The sequence below is a fragment of the Coptis chinensis genome, chromosome 3, assembly GCF_015680905.1.
Source record: "Coptis chinensis isolate HL-2020 chromosome 3, ASM1568090v1, whole genome shotgun sequence".
Lineage (NCBI taxonomy): Eukaryota > Viridiplantae > Streptophyta > Magnoliopsida > Ranunculales > Ranunculaceae > Coptis > Coptis chinensis.
This window is the reverse complement of record NC_141458.1, coordinates 75,786,896-75,808,952: the sequence shown is the minus strand read 5'-3', so window position 1 is coordinate 75,808,952 and position 22,057 is coordinate 75,786,896. Positions and strand designations below refer to the sequence as shown.

General features: G+C 35.5%; 1 protein-coding gene across 1 annotated transcript; it reads left to right on the top strand.

Moving 5' to 3' along the window:
* The first annotated feature begins 1,227 nt into the window (after positions 1–1,227).
* LOC147510839 (protein FAR1-RELATED SEQUENCE 5-like) lies at positions 1,228–4,171 on the top strand. Its single transcript, XM_086598263.1, has 4 exons — positions 1,228–2,578; positions 3,441–3,530; positions 3,778–3,891; positions 4,044–4,171. The coding sequence occupies exons 1-4, from the start codon at positions 1,228–1,230 to the stop codon at positions 4,169–4,171; spliced, it is 1,683 nt and encodes a 560-aa protein (XP_086454389.1).
* Positions 4,172–22,057: the final 17,886 nt, after the last annotated feature.

Sequence of the window (22,057 nt, the reverse complement as noted above, 5' to 3'; positions counted from 1 at the left end):
GCCAAAAAGCTAGGGTGCGCAGGGCTGTGAACCACACATTTTTTAATTTTTGACCGGGTCTTTAAGTTTTGAGGAAAAGGAACAGTGAACAACAAGTGAGGGTAAAAATGTAAATGCATTTTTCTCTAAACAAAAAAGAGTTGTGCTTTAATGGCATAAACGAAGAAGTCGAAAAAGAGACAATCAGATTAATAATTTTGAGGTCAGATCATACCTCATTTCAATAAACCGAATTCACTTATAAAAAAACAAACAAAAATAGTATGATATATGAGGTCGGATGATATATCTAACCGATATCTAATGGCAAGTAGACTACAATGTCATTTGTTGTTGGATATTTAATTATATGCTATATCTAGTAATTTAGTCGTAGTATGATATATCTAGCAGTTTAATAGTGTTATGCTACATTTAGTAATTTAATATGCGTATGCTACATGTAGTAGTTTAATAGGAGTATGCTACAAGCAAAATGAATAGTTAAGGGTAAGAAAGTAACAACACATCTTCTCTCCCTCTAACATTTAGAATGGCGTGAACTAAACTTTTTCCTCTCACTAAAATCCGTTCAACTTGAGAACTCTTGCCTCAATTTCTCGTAGTGTATTTTGATCTTCAACAATTATAAATATGAGGTTAGTTGATTTTTTTTTTTGGCTCATTCTTTTTTTCATGTCTAGGTAAAATTTCACAATTGAATGGTGTATGATTTAATGTCAAATGAAATTGACATTGAATCAAATGAAGTTGACATTGAAATTTTCCAAAGTGGTATATCGTTTGAGCACCACAGTTATTTGGTTCTGACAATTATACTGTTCAAGCATTTATGTGTTTTTTTTTTACTATTACCACTGTGGTTACTTCGTAGAGTAAAAAAACGAGTGAATATACGCTAAAAGTGCACTTGTTTCATGTAGTAATCCGATGATGAATCACTTCTCTGATAACGAAGAAGATTGGCTTCGAAATTCATGTTTTGATAGTTTTACGTATGAGGATAGTGATTTTGTGGATGTCACATCTATGGGGGAGGGTGAAAATGTTGAAATTCATGAGAACGATGATAGAGACAAAGGACGGGTGTGAGGCTAGTAGAGTTTTCGGGCGCGACAAAGCAACATTCTATTCTATGCGCAGCTCAAGACGACTGAGGAGGCTTTCGCAATTTACAATCAATATGCAAAGTTAGTCGGTTTTAGTGTTCGTAAAGATACTTATAGAATGCGTACAGATGGTGTTCGTGTTAAGCGGAGATTTCTATGCTCAGCTGCTGGTGAACGAAATGTGAACAGGGTGACACCCAGAAAACGAGATATCGAATCCAGAGAGTCGAAGGCCATCAGTAGGTTTAAATGTAAAGCCCGCTTTGAAGTTGGTTATGATTTTGAATCAAATTTGTGGGTTGTGAAGGATTTTATTGGGGAACACACATATCCACTTGTACCAGATCCGAGCTTGATGTTCTTAAGATCACATAGAAATGTAAGTGAAGAAGATTTGCAATTTGCTACGAGCCTACTTGATGTTGGTATTCGTAAATGCAAGGTGATGAATGTTTTTGTACATAGGGCTGGAGGTTTCTCAAGTGTTGGTTTTTTGAAGAAAGACTTGTATAATCATATGGGGCTTGATAGGAGAAATCGATGTATTGATGGTGACGCCAACACACTGTTGGCTTTCATGGATAACAAGGTGAAGGGAGATCCCTTATTTCATTACAAGTATAACTTAAATGAGGGTGGGCAGTTGGTTAGACTGTTTTGGGTAGATTCCACCTCACGTGTGGACTACAGTTGCTTTGGAGATATATTGTTGTTTGATTCAACATACAAGAGCAACCAGTACATGATGCCGATTGTTGTGTTTGCTGGAGTGAACAACCATCGACAAATAGTAGTGTTTGGTTTTGCATTGTTGACCAGTGAGTGTGTGGAGTCTTACGAGTGGGTATTGAAATCTTTAGTTGGCGCGATGTATGGCAAACACCCTAAGTCAGTGATCACTGATGGTGACCCGGCGATGCGCGAGGCTGTGAGATCTACTCTCCCAAATTCGAAACACCGCTTGTGCGGTTGGCACATTATGAAAAATTGCCTAAAAAATATCCACATCCTTGGATTTTCAAAAGATTTCTGCTCTATTATATTTATGAAGTGCTTGTCCAATGAGTTCGAAGAAAGGTGGGAAACACTCGTGAAGAAATTCCAAGTCAGTAATAACAAATGGGTGAACATGATATACAAGAAAAAAGAGATGTGGGCAGAATCATATCTCCATGGTGAGTTCTTTGCCGGTTGCAGAAGCACCCAACGTTGTGAGAGTATAAACTTCGTAATCCGGCTTCATGTGAAAGTTGGAATGCAGTTGTTTGAGCTGTTTGGAAAAATGGAAGTGGTAGTTGCAAATATCCGGCATCGAGAGCACGAGGAAAAGGTGATGACGAAAGTAATCAAACCAGTCCTTCATACCCACTTGAACGATTATGCAAATCAGGCTGCATCTATATATACGCGAGTTGTTTTTGATTGTTTTAAGAAGCAATTAAAAGACGAAGTGATGTACACTGCAGACGGTAAAAAAGATGTGAGTGACAATATTCGTGTGTACACCATGAGTCACCATTTGAATAGGCAAAAAAAGTTGACTGTGTGATACAATGTTGTATTGCAAGATGCTAGCTGTTCATGTGGGCTATTTGAGTCGTCTGGATTTCCATGTAGACATATCATTTCGGTTTACAAATATGAGGACGTTGGTGTGATACCTCAGGGCTGCTTTTTAAGGAGATGGACACGGGATGCTAAATCGGTTGTTCGATTAGGAGAACCCAACTTTTCTCGACCGAAATGGCCTCTCTTATAATGCTTCAGCTGATCTTACAACCAAATGTAGGCAGATATGTTCGTGGGCCTCCCAAACAGCGGAAAGCACAAAAGCTTTCAAAGTTTTTTTAGATTCTTTTTCTACAAAGAACCAAACTCCATTTGCTTTTGAAGGTAGTCGACATGCTCCTTTTGAGATGCCTAACAGTCCAACGGAAAATCCAATAACCGATGAGACTTCACCAGCTTATGATGGCAGCCCACGTGTTCTTTTTGAGATGCCTTTTACTCCGCCTAAAACCACACATCGGCAATTGGTTAATGATCCCTCACACGTAAAATCCAAAGGCCGACCGCAAAATCCTAGCAGACTTCAAGGTCACAATGAGACGAATAAGAATAAGTGTGGCCATTGTGGTGGATAGGTCACACAAAACCCACATGCCCACTCTTGCATCCGAAGGACAGAGGTAAGTTTTATTTACCTTTGCGATTTTTTTTTTTGGTATGGTCCCAACTTTGTAATGTCTATATTTCCAATTGTATCTTTTGATTAGTTGTTGATTCTACTTTATTTCGGCAACATTTTCGTTGTGTTTCACTATTTTACAGGTCCAAGTATTAACCGCAACTATGTTGAACGCACTGCTCGAGTTGCCGACCTACGTGAGGAAGATGACCAGTTGAATAGAGATACAGGGTGTAAGTTGAAAGTTTGACGTTATAAAATTCATTTTCGTATAGACCTATGGACAACAGTTGGCATTGATAAGAGTGTCCGTTTATCTTTTACCTACATCAAAATATATTGCTACAAGGTGTGGGAAGTCATAATAATATGCATGCATGTACATTTCACTTTTAGTTTTAGAAAATTCCTTTTGGAGCACATGACATTTTATTTCTTTGGGTTATAAGTAAGTAAATGTTGTTTGTTTCGTGGCCTTAGTGAGATTGGATAAAGGAACACCAGGATCTCGAAGGTACAAGTGTAGCAACTGCCAATCTATGAAGCACACAAAGCCTAGGTGTCCACATCCGCATAAACACAATGGTGAGCAAGGTACGACATATGTTTTGGTTTCACACTTGTTTAACTTAGATGGGGATGACGTTATAGTGTAAACTTAGATTGTATGGTTTGCGCAACTCTTTTATTTTGATTTTCTATTGAACTTACATGATTTTGTGGTGGTGATGTTCCTAATGGTGAAGTTATTGGTCATGTTCCTAGTGGTGATGTTCTAGGTTATGATATTGGGTACAACACTCCAGAAAAATTCAATGTTGAGAATTTTTGTAGTGAGGATGGGCGGGTGTTTTTCCGTATGACAAATATTTGATGTAAGGGAAAGAGATGTGCAATTGAACAATGTAGAGTAATTTTGTTGTTAGAAGCAGTTGTTCCTAAGCTTCTCAGAAGATTTAGCGATTGTTTTAATAGTTAGAGCAATTGTTACAACGGTATTTATTTTGGCTTCAGGAATCGGATAGATATTTTGATTTTGTAGTTCAGGAAGAAGTTCACTGATGTTGGAACTTGTCAGTCCATGAGTCTTTTGAAATGATAAAATGTCTTCATATCACACTTTATGTAGTATAATTTGGAATATGATACTCTATATGACATATTTCAGTGTTAACTATTATGAAAGCGGTTCTCAGTATGATACTTTATGTGATATATCTCAGTGTGTTAAAGTTGAGTTTGGGCCTAAAGCCCACAATTCGAATGTCAAACCCCATTTAGCCTAGTTCTTTTCTCTTTCTTTCTTCTCTATCAACAGTAAAAATAGCAAACTCCAAACTTCCGACAATAGTTAAATGGTAGAACCAAACTCCAAACTTCAAACAACCTAAAAGTACAGAGCTTGCAAATCCACTACAGAAGATGAAGAAGAAAACGACCAACAGTAAAAAACCATCAAGGACGAAAGCAACACCTATGAAAGCAGTTGATATAGTAAAGAAGAGAAAAAACGAGGAAAATGTGCATTTAGAGTCAATGGGGAGGGGGAGCAAAAAGCGATGCCCGGGAGAGAAGGTCAAAGACAATTTTTAAGCTTGTTGTTAATTTATGGATTTTTAAGCATAAGCATTTGAGTTTTTTGAGGTTGGATTATTTAGAGGAATGTAATGCTATTAAATGATTGAATCTGAATAAATTCTATTCTATTACTTATTTCCATGCATAATCTACAGGAAATATAGTTAGCACCTAAGAAGAGGGAAGGGAAGGAAGTAGTAGTTCAGAGAGTGGATGAAGATAAGAAGAATAAAAAGGAAGACAAGTTAGTGGATGAAGATAAGAAAGAAACGAAATCTTATCCTTTTCGCTCAAGCTTGTTACCAATTTTTTATCTTGCCAATAAACTCTGTGAGTCAAAAGTTGGTGTTGATTTCAATGATCTAATGGGTAGAACACCATTTGGTCACATTTTTAGAGTGTTCTTTGATGATTTGTTGGACAAACAAATGTTGGTAAAAAAAACAAACATCATAGTGGATATTATTAAAACTTACGATGAAAGGGAAGAAGAATTCAAGTTAGGAGAGGTGTTTGTCAAATTAACAGCTGAAGATATTTCTATAGTGTTTGGTATGCCAATGAATGGGAGTCATGTGACTACAAATGTAGATGCGGACGAGTTGAGTAAAATGGGGTTTGTGACTCGTCACTTTGGCGGAGAAAAGAACTTGTCCAAGGAATTGATTGTAAATGCTATTTATAAAGTGGTGAATTCATGGAATGACAAGTAGGATGAAGATGACTTCATCAAACTTATTTCATTATACATTATCACCACTCTTCTCTTTCCAACACCATCAAGAACACAAGCTGGTGGTTTTTTTGAGTACTTAGATAGTGTAAAAAAAATGAATGAAGTATCCTGGCCAAAAGTGATACATCAAAACCTTATGTGCCGAATGAAGATGTACTACCGTGAGCCTACAAAAGTAAAATCTTGCACAGTTCTTCTTTTGGTAACTTACAATCTGAATTCACTCTAGTTTTGCCTTGTTTTTTTGTCATTTTATTATTAATTTCATTTTTTACATGTTTACTAACTTTTTTTTTTGTGGCTCTTGATATCAGTACTGGTTGTGTGATCACGTCAATTTGGTTGGTTGCAATGCCAAATAGAGGTGCTGATTATGTACCTTCGTTCGCAAGATGGGATATTGTAACACTCGGCAAAATGCTTCATAGCCAGGCCTTGTCAAATTTGACCGTGGACAAGGTGAGCGAATGTATTAGAATTTGAAGTCATTTCCCTTCCCCCTATCAGTCTTCTTTGAAATTTCGATGTCGTCAGAATTTCATTCAAATTATGGAAGTAGTTTTCACTGTCCGGAACTCTGTTGCAATGTCAAGTTCATTTCATATTGATTTGATTTTTTATCACTTGTGAAGTTCAGCTTCTTTCCATGTCAAATGAACTTGACACTGATCATGACACATGTCAAATGCATTCGACAGTAGTTTTTTCCAATGTAATTTTTGTCCAGACAAATCCCCTATTTTCAATGTCAAATGAACACTTTACATTGCATTCTTATTGTGTGAAGTTATTATCGGTGTTTTCAGGTGACCACCGAAATCAAATTTAAGGAAGTGGAGCTTGTTACGTTGACAAGTGATCTGATTCCAACAGAAGAGGACTTAAGAGGAAGGTGTATTAAGTTGGAAGAAGAAAATCAAAGCCTGCGGGCAGAGAATGAAGCCTTGAAGACCAAATTAAAAGAAAGAGAAGAGGATGCTAAAGAGAAGTCCAAGAAGGAGTTTGGGGTTGAGGCTGAAAATGAGATGTCACCTTTTAAAGATAATGATATCCAAGCATTGCCATTGACACCGTCTGTTCCAGTGGATGTGATGCTAGCAAATGAAGCCAACAAAGAGGAGCTGCAACTGGAGTTGCAATCAATGGTTGTAAATCAAAAGAAAAGGACGAGAACGCCTACACAAAAAGTGAAGAAGAAGAATGAGAGAGAGGGAAAACAAAAACTGATTATGGTAATATTTGTTGACGATTGTCCACCTATAACAAATCTTGGTGAAAAGCTACTTTCAGTAGAATCTTCAACAGTGTTTCAATGTCTTAATTCTTGAAAGCAGCTAGTGGTTGGGAGGTTTTTCAAGTCTGCACATGTCAATTATGTAAAATCTAAGTCTATCTGAAAATCTTTTATGATGCCTACTGTTCATTTGACTGTAAAGAATGCGTAGTTGTATGTATTTGCAATGAAAATTGAATAGGCCATCACCGAGATGTATATGTTATTATATTAACTGGTGTACGTATTGTATGTGTTTCATTGCAGCACCGTTGCTTGGGATGGAGATACAAATCAAGTACACGGTAAACAGTTGGAAGAATTGATGCTAGACAGATTTCTTAATGGCCAGGTAAGCCAAACACACATTTTGTTCTCAACTTCTCATATATCATCGATGAAAATTGACTTACTTCTAGGATGCACTATGCAGGTATTAAATTGGTATCCTCGAGAGATAGAGAAGAAAATTTATCCTGGTCGTAAGCCTCAGAACGGACCACTTAGCCATTACTTTGACACTATGACTTGCGTATGTTCGAAACCAAGGGTTATATAATACACAGTGTTACATACTATTGGTATTGGTATATTCATTACATATTCTTAACGGTATTTTTATGAGGTATTCTTATTAGGTTATTATTAATATTTTTTAACAGACTGCTGTGATTTGGGCAAAACACCTTGAGAAGGTTTTTTTGATTGATCCACTGCATCAACTTCACGAAAATGTTAAGAATCTATTCTTTCCTCTGAATAGTGGAAAAATAGTCAAAGAAAATGGGGGATACCATTGGACGCTCCTACATTATAATATGATCGATAATGTATGGACACACTTTGATTCAATGAACACAAGATATCCCCTCACATCTGTTCCCTATAGGAATGCCACGAAAGTAGTGAGTTACTAAACTTGAGTTTGTGCACTTGCATGTGAAACTGTTTTGTTGTCGATCTTAAGTTGTAGGTTTTGTTAGAGTATTTCTGACTGATGATATTTGTCATATCTTCTATCAATTTGAAATGGCAACACAGATGGAATGTGTCTATACAATTTTAAATGAACACATTGCGCAGAAGAAGAGCAAGCTACGTTGTTGGAAATTAGAAAGTGCCCTCAACAACGACCAAATTCGTAAGTACTTCTAGCCTAGTTCTTTTGTGATAAAGTTTGTTGAACATTGGAAATGTGACGTGAGATTTTTAAAACTTCTTTTGTTTGAGCTTTAGGGTGGACTAAGGACTATTTGTGTGCAAATTCATGGAGTGGAAGGCACGTTCCATTGATCACTTTCCAAAATTACACCAAAACGCGATGACTGATTTCAGGGGGGAGTTAGTGTAAAAATTACTAACCGATGAACCATACTGTTGGAAAGCATAATAGAAGCAACACCCCCGAAAAGCAAACGAATGTTGATGAGATTAACTGGGGGTTTACAACTGAGGATGCATTGGATTTGACTGTGGATGCTATGGATTTGATTGTGGATGCTATGGATTTGACTGTGATGACGTTGGAAAGAAGTATCCGGATTTCGTTAGCACTTAGGGCTCGAGTTGGTCTTGTTTTAGTTATGTTAGCTAAGTATCGTAGTTGTATTTGCATGAGCTACTTGTTTGAAGAATGGACTAATTGTATTAGCTTATGAGCTCTTTTATGCAATAAAAAACTTGGCTTGTTTCCTTTTCCTTTTTAAATGGTGTCTGTTATGTTAAATTGATTTCATTTTAGTTTTGGAATGAAGATATGATGGTTGAAAGCAGTTCAGACAATATCACCTTTTATGTGCTTTACTTTTTAATATGACACTTTATGTGACATACTTACATGTGTTTACTACTATGAAATCAGTTATGAATATAACACTTATTGTGATATAACATTGAATATGATACTCTATGTGACATATTCAGGCATGTTCAATACTATGAAATCAGTTCTTAATATCATACTTATTGTGATATAATTTTTAATATGATACTCTATGTGACATATTAATGTGTGTTAAGTACTATGAAATCAGTTTGTAATATCACACTTATTGTGATATAATTTTCAATATGATACTCTATGTAACATATTCAGGCGTGGAAATCAGTTCTGAATATGACACTTTATGTGGTATAATTTGTAATATGATACTCTATGTGACATATTCAATCGTGTTCAGTACTGTGAAATTAGTTCTTAATATGATATTTTATGTAGTATAGTTTTCAATATGATACTCTATGTAACTTATTAAGGCTTGTTTAGTACTATGAAATCAATTTTGCATATGACCCTTTATGTGGTATAATTGTCAATTTGACAGTCTGTGAACATCCTAACTAACAAACCATGAATAGATCAGACTATAAAATCATACACAAGTCATAAATATGAAAGTTAATATAAGTAGAGAAATAATAGCATTGTATCCCATCATAACCAAAACAGACCACTACAAGTCAACTTACATTTCGAATATGTTACAATAAGTTTCCAAAAGAACAACACTATTTCAAGATTCACAAAAACCGAAGGTCTTCGAGTTCCAACGTCAATTTGGTTGAGGCAATTCCAAATAGAACAACACTACGATAGACATTAGAGCAAAGGCTAATTAAAAGATTGACAAAAAACTTAGGTCTTCGAGTTTCAACGTCTCCAAACTATCGAGGCAACAAAAAAGATGTGCAAACTTCTCGAAGCATACGTTCTCCATATCATCTATGGGCTCATTTTGTTTAGTTTCGACATTACCATTGAGACAACAATGTGTTGCCGGAAAATAAGTCATATCCTCCTGCAAGTTCATATACAAATCCGCGTGGTTAGTCAAAATGAAGATTTAAGGTAACCAAACTATAGATAATTAATTGGACATATTGAGAAACATACTAGATTGTGTCAAGTTGTTACCTGATCAAACCAATGTACCAACTTTTCCCCGTCCCAAAGCTCCATGAATTTCATCATGAACACCCCATAGTCGAAGCTATACATATAAAGATACGTAGTTACTATACTTTCAAAGATTGCACTAAACTAAAATTTGAAACTATAAGTTAATTAGGGCCATAAGATAAGATATATATACCCATTGTGTTGTTGTGGCACATCTTTGCATTTCTCAATAACCCAGTCTTTCACATCACAATTTTTGGCATGGAAATCCCCAATCAGAGGCAAAGTGTAGTGCATTTTAGTAACCTAAGAAAACACAAAAGTCAAATTTAGTTCGAAAACATGAAGCGTGGACTGTGAGATATTCTCAAATGATCACAAAAATACTTTTAAGTTACAAAACTCACCATAGACTTCATCGAATCAATCCCTCCACAAATGTAGGATGCGCTACCCGCAAGAGAGTCCAATATCACAACTTTGCAAGCACTAGGATTAAAGACATATAGCCACCAGTGATTACTGTCGACGACAGGCACAAACCACTACATAACCACAATCAAAAGTAGTTCAAGGTGGAACTCTCTACCAAAGTTGGGAACTGCCTTATCAAACTATGAGTCATAGTAGAATCATCTTACCCTTCGATATTCGATAATATCATTGTCCAATTTAATTGCACGAGCCGCTTGTTAGTTATGCTGTCTCATTTTTGGTTTTAACCTACAAAAAACAACATTGGGTACTCAAAAGGTACATCATCATGTTAGCCTTTTATTATAGAACAAAACCATTTTTACTTCATACCTTACTCACACCCATTAGGTAAGGGCAGTAATAGTGCCTATTGTAGTTCGTAAGCTTGCTGTTTTGCTTCGCGTTCAAGTACGCACACCAAGCAAAGACCAACTACACCAAATATAACAAGTAGCAAGATAATTAAATTATTTTGCAATCCCAAAAGCATTAGTAGTTTCTAATTAAAAAATAGTGCAACAAAATGCGATCGTAACATACGAAGCTAGTTACTCTGCCATTCCCAAGTAAACACTTAAATGTGGATCTATTCTCCGACCATCTGTTGAAGTCCACGATGAAGTCCCTACACCAAAGAAAAGGAATTCAGTATGGTTTGGATGAAGTTCTACTGAAATTAACCATGTACATAAGCCAACACTGTTTACCCTTCTTTTCCATAAGGTGAGGTTGTACCTAGTCTGCTTTCACATTTTAAATGGATAATCTTCAACCTTGTTGTCCGATTCAATCTAGAGAGCGAATAAATTACTATGTGACATATTGAGATGTGTTCATAAATATGAAAGTAGTTCTAAATATGACACTGTACGTGCTCTAATTGGAAATATGATACTCTATGTGACATATTGAGGTGTGTTCATAAATATGAAAAGCAGTTCGGAATATGAAACTTTACGTGCTCTAATTGGAAATATGATACTCCATGTGACATATTGAGTTATGTTCACGACTGTGAAATCAGTTCTGAATAAGACGCTATATGTGGTCTAATTTTTAATATGACAATCTATGTTACATATGAGGTGTGTTCACTACTATGAAATCAGTTATGCATATCCCACTTTATGTGGTATATTTTTAAATATGATACTCTATGTAACATATTGAGGTGTGTTCAGTACTATAAAATCAGTTATGAATATGACACATTATGTGGTATACATTTCAATTTGACACTCTGTTAACATCCCAACCAACAAACCATCAATAGATCAGACTATAAAATTGTTCAAAAGTCATCAATATGAAAGTAAAGACCTTAATCTAAGTAGAGAAATAGTAGCAAACTCACACAATTACCTCTGTTATTATCCTCCTCTTTGCAAAAGGAGTGTTCGGTGAAGGGAACATATTGCATCTTCTCCGTAGCTCTCCGCATCAATTATCTCAATGCCTTCATGTATATCTTTCAGAATGGGTTCCTTCCATTCATAAAACAGGCTACGAAGTGTTGTAACACTGTCCTTGAGTTCTGCTAGTGCCGATTCGAAAGCTCTTTTCAGATCTTGCACATCAAGTTTAAGAATCTCCAATTCTGCTTGCACCAAATTGACCCGTTCATAAATATTATAGTTGTTTCTAGGTACTCTGGGTGGTCGGTGGTGTTGTGCACCTACAATAGAAAACAAGTCCATATAAAACAGCTACCAAGGTAAGAGAGGTAAGATCATAATATATGAATATCAAAATATATGTGCTCAACACAAGTATCAAAGAATCAAGCTAAACATAAACACACCAAAAAGTCTTCTAGTTCGAAAATATGTTTCATTTATCCAAGAACCAATCTTTCACAATTTAATATGTGGACAACATGCCAATAATCAAAGAAAATCCACAGACTATGTAACTATTAGTGATTTAATTTGAACTAAGTAACAAGTATGTCATTTGAGGTCTCGGATTCCTCATATGCAACAAAATATGGCATATGCATATCTGAACCAAGTTAAGAATATGCAACTCAGGCATATTTTTTCCTTTTCTTATAGTAGTATGCTGTAATATATGCTATATTAATAGATCTGACGAACCAAGAACACGAACCATGTAAAGTGAGCACTAAGTTTAGGAGCGTTGATTCACAATAACATTATGGTCCTCACAACACTAATCATTTTCACTTAGTGTTGGCATTTGAAAATATATACTGCCAAACAAAGTTTAGTCAGCGCAAGTTTAGTGTCCTTACTTTTCCTTAGAAGAACCATGTTTGCTTCAGAACTTCAGAACTATGAAGACCTTGAAAGTGTTAGAGTTTCTCTCTTAAAAACCAGACCTTGTCTCTCTTAGTTTGTAAAGAGAGCTTGAGAGTGGTAATTTTGAGAAATAGATTAGAGTGTTGGAGAGAAGTGGTTATGGGGAGCCATTATATACGTGGGTTGAATAAGAGCAGATAGTGACATATTGTTGATGGCGTCCTTGTTTGTTTTGAGTCCCTAAGTCTACTGTGACACAAGTATGCGGCTGATACGATGTGCATTAATTGTTGGTGGCAAGGGTGTGAAGAAGAAAGTTGATGGGTGTGGGGTTTTGATAGAATGGTAACGAGAGGTACTTACAAAATAGGGTTTGTATTGTTTGATCTCAAATACACCCTATCAGAATAAGAGATAGAGGGAGATATTCCCACGTGGTACTTTTATGAGCAAGGTGCCACTAAAATCGTGTGGAACTAGGTGTAGCATATTGACTAATTGGGTTAGTGAAGTGAGGGAAGCAAGGCCCAAAATATTTTGGTACACCGAAATGGATATATTCGATATATCTCAATCGAATATTGAATCCCTCTTTTTTTCCCGATATATATCGGAAGTTCCGATATAACGATATATCCGCTATAAATTTTTGACTTTGACCGATATTGTTGACTTTGACCAAATATTGTTGACTTTGACCGATATATTGACGATATTTCCGATATAATCGACGATATTTCCGATATATCGACATAAACACAATTTTGACTAGTCAACAAAAAAATACATATCTCTGATATTTCTGATATATCTGAAATTTTTCCATTTTTGGGTACATCGAAATATTCACTTAATTCGATATTTTGGGCCTTGCTGTGAAGTAGGCTTTGATGAGGATCATGATATAGGCCTCGATGACTATCTATTATGACCATCGCATAGTGGTTAATTACTATTACTATAACTCAATTACTACGGTGTTATTACGAATTAAAGTATTAATTATTGGTATTAATTTTGAATTAGTACTAAACAAATTTATTTATTATTTGGCCTTCTTCTTATTTTTATCTTTTGTTCATTACTAGGGTATGCCCATGTCGGCATTGATGAACTCGACGCGTCTACGACACTATCTAGCATGAACTCGACGCACCTTCAGTGCTATCTCCTCTACCAGTCCAATTGGTCATTATCCATAAACCCAATAGCATCAATTAGGCCAGCCCTATATACAGTACCACGTTAAATTTGGAGGCCCAATAGTTTAAAGGCTAACCCAATTAGTTTTTAAGCCCACCCACAATTGTTAACTTTTGAGTGTTTTTAGATAGATCACATGGATACTGATTTGGAATATACAAAATTGCACAAACCCCTAAATCACTTGGATTAGCCATGTCATATTTTGTTAGGAAGATTTGTAGCTGCCGGATGGGGCTCTTTGGGCCCCACACCATTCTATTTGGTTAGATACATAGTTCGGGATGTACCCATGCGCAGGCATCTAGGCCACTAATATAGGCTCACAAGTATTGGTGTATTGCAACAAAGAAGTACTGTCAACAACTCTCATTCCTGCGCACACATACATACTGATGCACCCTAGATGCCCTCTTTCGGAATAATCAAAATTTTGACTCTATATTCGGAATTTCGGTTTTTTGAAAAATCGAAATATTGGGTGGAATTCCGAGGTTTCGTTTGGAATCACGAACACTGGTTAGATCACAGATATGTGCACCTTTGGCGGCCCCCTCGCATCTCGTACCAAATACAAATCGCCAACGCCTTGGGTGCCCCCCGATGCGCATCCACCCCCCCCCTAAAAGAACTCCAAACCGAAGCCCGCCTAAAAAAACTCCAATCGAAGCCCATAAGAAGCCTGACAAAAAAGCCCAACCAAAGTCCACTAAAAGTCCAGCCTAGCCGCATTTGTTGACTTCAAGAATGATGCAACACTCTTGTTCCACACTATTAAACAACCCACACCTCATAAGCCCTAGGATTCGCTACCTCATAAGCTAGATCCAAAGGTTAGGGGGTGGTGTTGGATGTCCAGCACCACCCTTCTTTGTTATATTGATTGGTGTTAATTATTTGTCCCCACACCATTTATTCGGATCTTTTATTTTCTTTTCAATTCAGTGATTTATGTCCATAATATTTAGGCGGCCTTATACAAATTCAAACTTGTCACTTATAAATGTTCCTCATAAATGTTTTAAGCTTTTAAGGGTTGCCATGTTTTAAGACCCAATGTCGGTTTTTAAATTACTTAATTGTGCATTTATAAAATCCGACTCTTATAAAATAGAGGTCGGTATAAAATATGTGTATTTTCCACAAGGATATCAACAACGGAATTTCACAAAATATGTCATTTGAATTCGAAATATCAAAATTGATGTAATTTCAGTAAATGTCGGAAATGTTTATGGCTTCACTGTGCAGTTTAAGCACTAATCGGGAGCAAATCGCTTTAAAAGCTTATAACGATTAATCGCCTTAGCTAACCTATAATACATATGTCACATATAAGTGATATAACAACCTAAAACAAAATAAAGTAAAAAAACTACAAGCCTGAGTGGTGGTCTGGTGGAGTGATAGCTGGTCTAAGAGTTTTCTTTGGTTGTTTTTCACTTTTTACGGTTTTGATTATTTCCTCAGTGAAATGAAACGTTTTCAATATATAGATTCGTGGGCTTTTCTTTTTTGGGGATTTTTGTTGGCTTAATTTTTTTCATAAAAAACCTATAAACCTAGTAATCGGCGCTTTTTTTATACCGATTTTTCGATTAATCGCCGATTAAGCGGAAGAAATCACCCGTTTTATGGCACCCGCTCAGACCTCTAAATTTTTTATTGATCGGATCGGTCGAGGGGCGCATAGCGCTTATGCGCCGATTAATAGGCGCTTAAACCGCCCAGCCGCTCAGACCTCTAAATTTTTTGTTGATCGGATCGGATCGATTATAGCTTATTATCGCCCGATTAATAGGTGCTTAAACTGCCCAGGATTTGGCTTGTAATGTTGGTAAATCAGATCAACTCATTATTGTGTGGTTCACTAGTTCAGCATGTATTAGTTTGATTGGAATTGACTTTGACTACTCTCTTATGTTACATTAAGTTTCATAAAACATGAGAAAATTCAATCCGGTTTCGGTTGACTTGCAAGTACGCACGGAGTTGTTCACTGACTTGACTCAACTTAATTGTTTCTTACATGTGGCACTCTTAGCTCACGTCTCTAACCCTTGGTTTTGGGCAATAGAGCCACCGCACCCTACCTAGCTAACTCTAGCTTTAGTCATGATTAACTTCACCAAAAAGTCTTATTTGGCTTACGTACTAATAAGTGGGTAAAAGTCTTATTTGTGTAAGAGTGTCAAACTCAAGAAATGAACCATGACCATACCTACCTATCGACATTGTTTGGGCTGGTTGGGTCCTCATTTCTATCCATTTCTATAGTCATCCAAAAAAGATCATGAAAAATGGTAAGTTAAGCTGTTAAGGCATACCCTATTAGTCTACCGATTACAATACCTCGTTACAATATTGTTCGGGTATGTCATTTCTTCTGACATACTATAGTCCATAGTACAAACAATAGCCATATATTGCGATATATATCGAGATATCAGAAAATGATACATATTACATAATAAATATCACGATATGCTCCATAATATATTCAACTATAAATATCGACGATATTTAAACGATATTTACAATATATGCGATATTTAGTGATATTTGGAGATATTTAGCGATATTTTGTGTATTTAACAATTGTATTTAATATTTGAGGTTAATATTTATGAGGAATATTTATCATTATATTTCAAATAAATATAAATCGGATATAAATTATACCGAAATTATATATCAAGAAATATCCATGATATTTGTCGATGAATTCGAAATGTCGGAATTGATGTAATTTCACTAAATGTTGGAAATGTTTATGACTTCACTATGCAGTTTAAGCACTAATCGAGAGCAAGTCGCTCCAAAAGCTTATAACGATTAATCGGAATTAATCGGAGATTAATTGTGATTAATCGACTTAGCTAACCTATAATACATATGTCACATATAAGTCATATAACAACCTAAAGCAAAATAAAGTAAAAAAAACTACAAGCCTAAGTGGTGGAGTGATAGCCAGATCAAGACTAGTTTTCTTTGGTTGTTTTTCACTTTTTACGGTTTTGATTATTTTCTCGGTGAAGTGAAACGTTTTCAATATACCGACCTCTTTAATATATAGATTCGTGGGCTTTTCTTTTTTGGGATTTTTTGTTTTTTGTTGGCTTAAATTTAACAAAAAAAAAACCTATAAACCTATTAATCGGTGCTTTTTTTTATACCAAATTTTTCGATTAATCGCTGATTAAGCGAAGAAATTGCCCGTTTTATTGCACCCGCTCAGACCTCTAAATTTTTTCTTGATCGGATTGGTTGAGGGGCGCATAGCGCTTATACGGAGATTAAGCAGCGTTTAAACTACCTAACCGCTTAGACCTCTAAATTTTTTCTTGATCGGATAGGTTGAGGGGCGGGGCGGGGCGGGGTGCTTATGCCTCGATTAAATTTCGGCGATTATTAATTTAAATAACTAACCGCTCAGACCTCCAAATTTTTTGTTGATCGGATCGGTCGAGGGGGGCATAGCGCTTATGCGCCGATTAAGCGGAGATTAAACTGCCCAGGATTTGGCTTGTAATGTTTGTAATTCAGATCAACTCATTATTGTGTGGTTTGATTGTTTAGCAGGTATTAGTTTGATTGGAATTGACTTTGACTACTCTCTTCTGTTATATTAAGTTTCATAAAACATGAGAAAGCCATTCAATCCGGTTGCAGACTTGCAGGTACGTATGGAGTTGTTCACTGACTTGACTCAAGTTAATTGCTTCTTACATGTGACACTCTTAGCTCACGTCTCTAACACTTGGTTTTGGGTCATAGAGCCACCGCACCCTACCTAGCTAACTAGCTTTAGCCATGATTAATTTGACCCTCTTATGATAAGTGGGTAAAAGAGTAAAACTCAAGAATTGAACCATGATGATGGTATCTGCCTATTGACATTGTTTGGGTCCTCATTTCTATCCACTTCTATACTCATCCAAAAAAGAACAGGAGAAATGGTACGAAAGGCATACCCTATTACACTATTGTTCGGGTATGTCATTTCTTGTGACATACTATAGTCCATAGTACAAACTATTGTGATATATCGCGATATATATCGAGATATCATAAAATGATACATATTACATAAAAATCACGATATGCTCCAGGATATATCTCTCTTTTAAAGAACGCGCCCCCACCTACAGTTTTTTCTCATACGCTATTTTTTTTCTTTTTTTCCGATTTACCCCTCGCCAAATACTATTATTACAACCCATGCCATTCAAAATTTTGACAATTCCAATCGAAATTTCAACGATTTTATTAGAAATTCCAGACAAATTTTTAAAAATGATTTATTCCTATTTTATTTCAGTTTTATTTTAAGAGGCCTCTTATTTTAATTTTTTTAACCCAACAAATTTTAACATATTTAGTCTAAATTAGTGGGTTAGCGGCATAGTTAGCAATTCGTAATACAGCAAAAATTCGATACATAAAATATTAGAATAAAATTCGAGTTTCGACAAGAATTCATTTTTTCAATTCGGATTAAAAAAAACGGAAACGGCAAAAGTTCCCGTTCATAAGTAATTTGAGTATAATACGAAGCTAAAATTTAAAAAATACGATAAAATTTGACAACATACTAAACTTATAGTGAAAATACGAATAATTTGCAAATTAATGATTTCTTGCCTAATTAACAAATTATTCTGTATCATTGATAAATACGACATTTTTAAACGTTTTCCGAATTAAACGAATAATTTGTGAATAATTCGCCGAATTGCTAACTATGGTTAGTGGGACCTCCTTACATCTAGAACAACAATTCAAGTCGGAAGTTTAAATTAATTTTTAATGATTGATTCAAATTTCAATTTTGGAATTGGGGTTTTTTTATTAATAGGGCATCTAGGGTGCATGAGTGCGCAGGAATGAGGGCCCTTGGACAATGTTTCTTTGTTGCAATACACCAGTACGTTTACCTAGATGCTATACACTGAGTACACCCTGCGCACACTAGCTTTTCGATATCCATAATATCCACGATATTTATCGATATTTTAGATGTATCCACGATATTTGCATATGAGACAATGTCAAATATCCCCAAAGAGAAAGATATATCCACGATACATATCCATAAATTAGGGATCGATACTTTGCCATATCCTGATATTTTGTACTATGGTTTCACATGCAAATATCGTGGATATATCCAAAATATCGAAAAATATCATGGATATTGTGGATATTTCTTGATATATTTTGATATATAATTTATATTTATTTGAAATATAATGATAAATATTTCTCATAAATATTAACCTCAAATATTAAATACAATTGTTAACTACATAAAATATCGCAAAATATCTCCAAATATTGCAAAATATCGCATATATTGTAAATATCGTTGATATTTACAGTTGAACTAGCATTCTGGCACGCGCGATGCCCCTGTTGTTTTTCACGCTTATTTATATCAACGATATAAATAAGGTAAACGTACTGGTGTATAGCATCTAGGTAAACGTATTGGTGTATTGCAACAAAGAAGCACTGTCCAAGGGCCCTCATTCCTGCGCACTCATGCACCCTAGATGCCCTATTAATAAAAAAACCCCGATTCCAAAATTGAAATTTGAATCAATCATTAAAAATTAATTTAAACTTCCGACCAATATTCTAGATGTAAATCCCAAAACATAGTTTAGTTATAATTTATAATATTCACAAATTCGAAATCAATATGATTAATAAAACCGAAAAGCTAGTGTGCGCAGGGTGTACTCAGTGTATAGCATCTGGGCCATTCTTTGATATAGCATCAGGGTGTACTCTAAAACCGAAAACCTTATGGATATTCTTTGATATATCATGATATTTAATAATTTATATTTATTTGAAATATAATAGTAAATATTAAATAATCTACACAAAATATCGCCAAATATCCCAAAACATGGCAAAATATCAATAAATATCGTAAATATCACCGAAATATCATGGATATTTGCAGTCTTATATATATCTCTAAATATATCGTGATATTTATATATCTTTTGTTGACATATGGATATTTATCATGAAATATCACGATATATTGTGATATTTTGTACTATTGGTGAAACAATGTCAAATATCCCCAAAGAGGGGGATATATCCACGATACATATCGAGAAATTGGGTATCGATAAATACTCATATCCTCATATTTTGTACTATGTTTTGTGCTATGCTATAGTCATCCCAAAATTTCCTTGTTGAAAAATACATATAATTTCAAAATTTCATTAGGCACCTCATTTTATTATTGATGTCCATAAATAAAATACACGTATTTAATTAAGTAATTTAAATAAGGGGTTTTTTTACTTAACCCCCCCACGGATGTACCCCCATTTGGCGATAACCCCCCATTTAAAAAAAATCATTACTGATTTCCCCCCACTTCGTTTGTTTTGTGAGTACCGTCAGTTGATATTTTCCATATTGCCCACTTTACCCCTATTATATAGCGGGAATATTTGAAAGAGACCCCCCCACATTAAAAACATAAAACATAAACACAATTTGTGTAAAACCCCCTAAATGTGCCCTAATTTTATCCGATCATTCTCTCTCTCGAACACTGTTGATCTTCTTCTCCTTTGATTGTGGTCACTTCTCCGTCTTTCTCTTTCGTTCTCACTTCACTTATTTCACTAGTAAGTTCACTCTCACTATTTACTTTTTCGTATGAAATTTAAAAAAAAAAACTACACATTTATGTTCCTCGGGTTGTTTTGTAGTTTGGGGTGTTTATTTTGTGACATTTGGAAGTTTATATTCATGTTCCCTTTGTAATGATGATTGTATGATCAGAAAAATGTTTGATTTGTAATACTGTGTTTGATTTGTGATACTGTGTTTCCCGTTTCAGAAGAATGTCTGTTAGAGGGTCTAGGGTTTTAAGGATACATTTTAATGGAGAATGGAGAGAAGCAACTAGGGATGGTGTTAGGCGTAATGTGTATGTGGGTGGGAACACAGTTGATACAAACATGATTGAAGGTGATGTAGCAAATATGGTCGAATTGGTTGCTTGGATCACATGTAAAATTGATTGTCCCCCAAACCCCATACTTGAGATTAGTTGGGTTGATGGAGAAAACAGAAGACAAATTGTGTCTGATGCTGATTTGTTTTATATGTGGGGTCATGCAAGTAGAGATAGGAGAGGGTATATCCATTTGTATGTCAAAGTTATTGAAGTGGAAATACTGAGTAGTACTGATGATGAGGATAATTCTAGTGAGTATCCACCCACAGACTATGAAGCAGAAGAAAGTGATGATGATGTCATATATGTTAATGGCATACCATGCAAGAGAGGACAAGATTTTGATCTTGATGAATGGCTAACAGTTGAAAAAGTTGATAGGATGATGGACTTGACAAGTGGCTCTTTTAAGGGTAAAAAATTGTTGGAATATAATACTGTTGGTGATGGGCTTGGGTCTGGGTCCAATACTTCTAAAGATCTTGGGTCCAATACTGTTGGTGATGGGATTGGTGTAGGTGATGCAGAAGAGTCTCAAAGCTCTACCCAAAGGAAGAGGAATAGTAGGAGAAGTTCTCACTCCCAAAGATCTTGTTCTCAAGTTGCAGGTACGTTTTGTTCTTTATTATCTTTTTTCTTGAGATGTCTTCATATTTTTGAAAAATGTTTTATTGATTTTAGCAGATAAAACAGGCCATGGTGAGTTTGATGACACTTTAAACTTTGACTTTTTGAACATTGGAGTGGAACAGAATGTTGCTCAAGCTGATAATGTGACAACACATAATGGTATGTTACATATTAGGGGCCCCTACATATTATTTTTTATTTTGTACTGTACAAGAAATAGGTTATGATATATACTTACTAGATCTGTTTGATAAACCAGCAAGGCCAGAAAGACCACAAGTTGATGTGAATCAGATTGATGCAGAAGAGGCATACCATAGTTGTGAATCAACAGATGAGGAATACATCCCTTCTGAAGGTGATAGTGATATGAATTTGATGCCTATGTTGTTGGAGAGCATGAACATGAGCTTGATGAAGATGTAAGCAATGCTGGTAGAGTTAGTGATGTTGTAAACAGAACATTCAACATACCAACTGATGAAGGTGTTACTAGTGGTGCAAAACCATTGATTTTGGAGGTTGGTCAGACTTGGAAAGACAGGTATGAATTAAGGGATTACATTAGACTTTATGCTATTAGTAATAAGTTCATATTGAAGCAGACAAGAAATGACAGTGATAAGACGGAGTGGAAATGCAAGTTGCAAGATTGTAAATGGAGGTGTTATGTCAGGGTGATGACAAATGGTTATACAATAAA

Coding starts and splice junctions, on each gene's coding strand:
- LOC147510839 (XM_086598263.1), top strand. CDS start 1,228: ATGCGTACAGATGGTGTTCGTGTTAAGCGGAGATTTCTATGCTCAGCT. Junction 2,579..3,440: donor AGTGATGTACACTGCAGACG/GTAAAAAAGATG, acceptor ACTATTTTACAG/GTCCAAGTATTAACCGCAAC. Junction 3,531..3,777: donor GTTGAATAGAGATACAGGGT/GTAAGTTGAAAG, acceptor TCGTGGCCTTAG/TGAGATTGGATAAAGGAACA.